The 6,000-nt window shown below is 44.9% G+C and overlaps 1 protein-coding gene across 3 annotated transcripts in view; it reads right to left on the bottom strand.

Annotated features, from left to right (window-relative positions):
* Positions 1-483: 483 nt before the first annotated feature.
* Positions 484-6,000, bottom strand: part of NFX1 (nuclear transcription factor, X-box binding 1) — a 94,402-nt gene continuing 88,885 nt past the window's right edge. For all 3 annotated transcript variants that reach the window (XM_058301981.2, XM_058301982.2, XM_058301983.2), the window contains 5 exons: positions 5,511-5,609; positions 4,859-4,925; positions 3,215-3,360; positions 2,381-2,485; positions 484-758 (listed from right to left, as the gene is read on the bottom strand). In XM_058301981.2, the coding sequence (XP_058157964.1) occupies positions 686-758; positions 2,381-2,485; positions 3,215-3,360; positions 4,859-4,925; positions 5,511-5,609 (490 nt within the window). In that variant the 3' untranslated portion in view covers positions 484-685. The remainder of the gene's footprint in view (positions 759-2,380; positions 2,486-3,214; positions 3,361-4,858; positions 4,926-5,510; positions 5,610-6,000) is intronic.

The following is a 6,000-nucleotide window of genomic DNA, read 5'->3' as shown; positions in this document are numbered from 1 at the left end:
GGTGGATGGCTAAAGTGACTGTCATCAGACAGGCTTGCTGACAAGGTATGAGAGGTGCCAGGGACTCAAGAAAATGGAATTCTATAAATCAAACCTGACCCCTCTCCTCTTCTAGGTTTAAAACTGATGGTATTGGGAAGCAATGAATTTCAACTAGATAGATCTACAAGAGTTTTTGGCAAAAGACTTAGATAAGATAGACGTGTGTAAGACAACATGTGTGACTCCGGAGACAGTGTGTAAATTCAATGTTTGGTATTACAGACTGCAAAATTTGCCTCTCTTTCCAAAGACTGAGATAGGTTTGGTGTATCTGATGTTGCAGGCATATTCAGAAGGATGAATAGCTGGGATAACATGACCATAAAATCCAGTTTGTCCAAAAAAAGCCTGATATTCTCCCAGACCCGAGCAATCACAGTGATGGGGTAAGAAGCCTCTTCAAATACATGATTGAATAACTAGTGACCATACAACCGGAACTGGCTGTACTTAACCACTTTATACAGACAGGAATAAAGAATAAGGAAGCTTCTGACACACTCATGCCTTGGATGTATCAGTAAAAGACAGCATGTGAGGCTGTGATTCCGCCAGGCAGGTAGGGACAAGCATGATTTATCTGCTGGCATCTGAGTCTCCACTATACCTAATCATTCTTTTATCTAAGTGCATCTTGATCTCCTTAGTCCTGGACATCAAAGTAGTCAATTACTGGCTCCTTGGCTATTTTCTGTAAATTATTGTTCCCAGGATTCCTGAAAAGCAAATGAAGAATGATCAATCTATGGGAGAAACAGATATGGGTCTTCAGAAAGTTAAGGATCAGGAGATTTACCATTTGTGAAGCTTTGATGAATAGTGGGGCAAACATGAGCTGGTAATTATTGAAATTTTGGTGATGGGTACACAAGTTTGTTACATTAATACTATTCTAATTCTAAAAATTTTCCACACTTAAGTTTTATACAAAAATAAAGCAAAGCAAAAAAAAAAGATAACATGGCAAAAGGAAAAAAAAAAAAAATGAGCGAGCATGGCATACACAGACCAGTGAATTCAGGTGGTTCTGGACACTGCTTGGTGGTGTCTTGGAATATCCCTCATATTTCCAGAACTGCTGTCCTGTGCTGACTGGAAGCAGGCCGCTTGGTTCTCAGGGGTACAGCCATGTGGCCACAATACCCTTGGCTGCCTCTGCACCCATGGCCACCTATGGCTGTCTTGCTCAGTCCCATGGGAACACTAATTGTTATGGCTCTCCTGAGGTGTCCCACCCACCCTTCCAGAGGCTTTGTACAGGAGGCACAGAGAAGGTACAGCGGGGGCGTCTGTGTGGAAGATGGGAATGGGAGTAGGGACCCCTCTGGATTTCAGAGTAACTTTCAGCAAAGCTGCCTCAGCCAATAGGGTGGTCGGGCTCCCCTCCTGGCCAAGGAGAGGAAGGGATGGTGCTCCTTCCCTGTCCCTGTCTGAGAAAACACCTGGCTGACATGCTACTTGCCAAGTTTGTTTTCTTTTCCCTTTAAACATGAGTATAGGGAAGTGGATTTGGATCAACGGATAGGGCATCTGCCTACCACATGGGAGGTCCAGGGTTCAAACCCTGGGCCTCCTGATCCATGTGATAAGCTGGCTCATGCACAGTGCTGTGCCACATAGGGTGTCGCACGCATAGAGGAGCCCCACGCGCAAAGAGTGCGCCCTGTAAGGAAAGCCACCCTGCGTGAAAAAAGTGCATCCTGCCCACGGTAGTGCCAAAAGCACGGAGAGCTGATATAGCAAAATGACGCAACAGAAAGAGACAGATTCCTGTTGCCACTGACAAGAATACAAGCAGACACAAAGAACACACAGCAAATGGACACAGAGAGCAGACAACTGGGGAGGAGGAGGAAGGGGAAATAAATAAGTAAAAAGAATCTTTAAAAAAAAAATGCATATTTTTGTTGTAAAAATGATTCAAACCATATTGAAGTAGAGAAAAATATGAACATTCTCCCGTTCACTGTCAGCTCCCACCCCCAGCCCAAGCTCCATCTTCGGTAACTACTGTCAACCAGGTGATGCTCCAGTCCTAAGCTGCCTGGTGTGTCAGACTGAATCCACTTCCCAGAGTCACCATTTACACTGTGGAAATGATGACCAGTGAGTGTTCTGCTTGGAGAGAATGTGAGCATTACAAACACCAAACTTAGGACCCTTTTGGCATGATCAAAATGTGTCCAACATCCCAATCAGATTTTAACGTATTTGAACAGAGCACCCCAAGGCCAGGCCTGAGAAGAGCTGCCATGGTGGGTGTAGCCCAGGACAGTTCTACCCCTGCTTACTTCTCTGAGCCAAAAAATCCCATGGAAAGCAGTTGAAGAATCCTTACTTCTCAGTCTGCTGTCTGTGATGAGCAATTGGTGGTGGTGGCCGTGACTGCATTTCCCTTTCCAGTACGCCTGTCAGTGTGGTAGGAGGACAAATGGACTTCCCTCTGATAAAAAGCCAAAACACAAAGTATTGAAAAGTGACCATCGGCAGACAGTTAGAAGCTTAGTCCATGACTTTGGCACTATGATGTTGCTGAGTACTCTATGCTCTGACCTGTCTCCTCTGAGACCTCCTCTGAGGTCACCTTCATTTAACCCGTCCCTCCTGCTCATCACTGCTGGACCCGATGCCTGCTTTCTCTCATCTCACACTTGCTTGCTTCACAGTGAAGTTCTTCCTACTTCCTCAGGTTCTGAGAGTGATCCTGGCCTTTCCTCTCCCCTTCTGGCGCACAGTACTGCCTCAGTTTCCCTGACAGCAAGACACTGTTCATAGGAGATGCCTTAGGTTAGAGTCAGCATTCTTGCTGTTTCCATTCTGCCAGAGAGAGGTCAGAGGGAGGAACAGGAGACTGAAGCTCTAGGGTAGAAAAAATGGTCTGATGTGATGGGCAGGCAGCCAACCCAGGACCCCAAGGCCTGTTCCCTCTGCCTGTGGAAAAACTAATTCCAGGAACTGATGTGGATCTGGGCAGGCATGAAGGTCTGCACACTTGAGGCATGTGTGCCCTATGGATTGAGGCAGGGGTTTTTCTCTTTGGTTCAGATTTTTAAATCATTTCACAACGGCTGCCTCAGAGAAGATTTTCTATCTATTCTGCAAAGAGGGAAAGAGGGAGTAAGTTAAGTGGATATTGACAATTTGCCCTCCTCTGACAGCAAAGGCAACCCACCTGACTGCCGTGACCACGACATTGCGCTTGGGTTCACTGTCATAGCTCACACTCTCCAGGCTGTAAACTTGGGCCAGGTCGTGGATGATCCGGCGGTGGTCTCTGTTCATGGGAGGGAAGGAGTGGCTTTTCTTAATATTCTTTCCCTATATCGACAGAAGAGATAAATGATTGATAAAAGCAGCCTGAAAACAGAAAATGCTCCCCACAAGAACAACCTATTCAATAAAGAGGTGGCTGGGTTTGACAGGCCCACAGTGTGAAGTAGTCCACCAACTGCCAAGTGAGCCCAGAGGGGTGGGGGGGTTGGGAGCTACTGCACTGCTGTCATCCTCTCTGAGCCACAACAGTGGCAGCTGGACAGGGTTAGGGCAAAGGGAAAGGGAATGGACACTTTGGTGGACAGCACAATGACGCTAAGAAATGACTAAATAAATGAAAGATGCATAAAACAAAAAAAAACTCATTTCTTGTAAAAATAGGTTCTAAAGAAAAATCTGGATTGTGCAGACACACAGGCAGAGAAATACATTTGCTCAGGCTTCCTAATCAGGAGAGAAACAATGCATTTTTCTCCTTCATGCTAGTATTCTGCTGGGAAGTGGAAGGGAGAGGGAAGGGGTAAAAGCAATGGTGGGAAGGAATCATCAATACAGATGGAGCTGAAGCAGCCATCCTCATCCTCACCCATGGTCCCCAATGAATGAGGAGGAAGCCAACCTAGACCTGGCTGCTGCTGACTGAATTAAAGTCTCTTTTGGCTAAATCTATCTCCCCAATATCCCAGTGACAGAAGCCTCATTCTCTTGAGGGAACCTATCCCAACGGTCTTTAGCTACATAGTCATTTGACTTTTTATCTTTATCCAAGGGATTCTTTCCTGTCCTTTAGGGTAATAAAGAACCGGTATTGTCCCTTTCCATACAACATCCCTCAGAGATCTAGGGCCTAGAATGTCTTCCTACAAGTCCAACACAGTCATTCACCTATCACTATTGAGCCACTCTTGTCCAGAGTTTCTCTGTCCATTCTAGGCACTGTGCTAGGATTTTTATTTATATTTAATTTTTTTTTTTAAAGATGTATTTATTTAATTTCCCCCCCTCCCCTGGTTGTCTGTTCTTGGTGTCTATTTGCTGCATCTTGTTTCTTTGTCCGCTTCTGTTGTCATCAGCCGCACGGGAAGTGTGGGCGGCACCATTCCTGGGCAGGCTGCACTTTCTTTCGCACTGGGCGGCTCTCCTTATGGGCGCACTCCTTGCGTGTGGGGCTCCCCTACGCGGGGGATACCCCTGCGTGGCAGGGCACACCTTGCGCACATCAGCAGTACGCATGGGCCAGCTCCACATGGGTCAAGGAGGCCCGGGGTTTGAACCACGGACCTCCCATGTGGTAGACGGACGCCCTAATCACTGGGCCAAGTTTGTTTTCCCTATATTTAATTTGATTGCCAATAACTTTCTTGCAAGAACTGAGCCTGCACAGGCATGGACGTTATAATGGCTGGGCTTTTAGGAAAGATAAGGATCCTTAAGAAGTTGTTACTTGTTCCTACAACTATTCTAGGCTGATAGTGTTTTGGGGACTTGATTTTCTATCAAGCTGGCCTTAGAGACATGTCCAGTTGGATGTTTTGACGTCAACCTTATTCACGGCCTCCACAAGGGCTTCCATTTCCTTCTCAATGTCACTGACAAACTTTAAGTCCTTCCTGAAATGAGAAATCACCACAGTTAATTTCATCTGTTCCTGTTCTTCTGGGACCACCTCCCACCCATCTCCTGCCTATAAAGTACAGACAATGGACAATGCTGGCAGAAAATGAACAACAGGTCTGTAACTAACGGTCTGATAACAGAAGGTTGACTGTGATAGAACAAAGGAAGAGAGAAAGGAAAAACATACGAGAATAGAGAAGATGAAAGGAGAAATATCCAGGGGAGGGCCAGGAAACAGGAGGAAATAAGAGCTGTTACTGCACCAAGGGATCAAGGTGACTATGAGACCTGGGAAGACAGAGCTGGAATGAGGCCCAGAGAGCCTGCAGCTCTGTCCATTCCAGTCCTTGGGAGGCCAGACGCCTACCACAGGGGCCACACACACACGTACACATATACCCCCACACACCAAGTTCAGTTCTTTAGGGGGACAGTTAAGAAACCAAGAGAAGGATTTTTATTAAACGTCAATCTTAAAATAGATAAACTTTAACTGGCTTGCTCACAGAAGAAGGTACCTAATTAAAAGACAAAACACTCTCTTAAGCTATGATTAAGAAAACAACAGTTACACATACCTGGCATCCTCTTTCAAACTATCACTGAATATTGATCCTGAAGAACGTATGTTGAAAGGATCAGAATCATCGCTGATATGAAATGCCTCTGCTAAACGCCTGAAGTGAGAGAGAGGTATGTAAATAAAAGGGAAGGAGGTGAGGAAAATAACCTTATAGTAATACAGAATGCCTATCTTGTTCTAAGCTCTTGATACATTAACTATCTAATTTCAATAAGCCAGATTATTAGAGAAAGAACAATAACAACTTGGGACAAGATGTAGTATTGTCTTCATAGAAGAAAAAAAACAAAACAGGTCTATTTGGATCTGAAGAAGCCATAGGCTGAAAACCAGTGACTTGGATTTTTCTGGGGGACACTGGGAATGGTGACTGGCAGATGACTTTTTCTAAGGCTTAACTTAAACATAAGATATAAAAAATGGATCTTATTTTAAATTTGTCTTAAAGACATTTAATTAAAATTAAAATTTCTATCACCTTACAG

The sequence above is a fragment of the Dasypus novemcinctus genome, chromosome 8 (genome assembly GCF_030445035.2).
Source record: "Dasypus novemcinctus isolate mDasNov1 chromosome 8, mDasNov1.1.hap2, whole genome shotgun sequence".
NCBI lineage: Eukaryota > Metazoa > Chordata > Mammalia > Cingulata > Dasypodidae > Dasypus > Dasypus novemcinctus.
The sequence above is the reverse complement of the archived record's forward strand: the minus strand, read 5'-3'. Positions and strand labels throughout refer to the sequence as shown.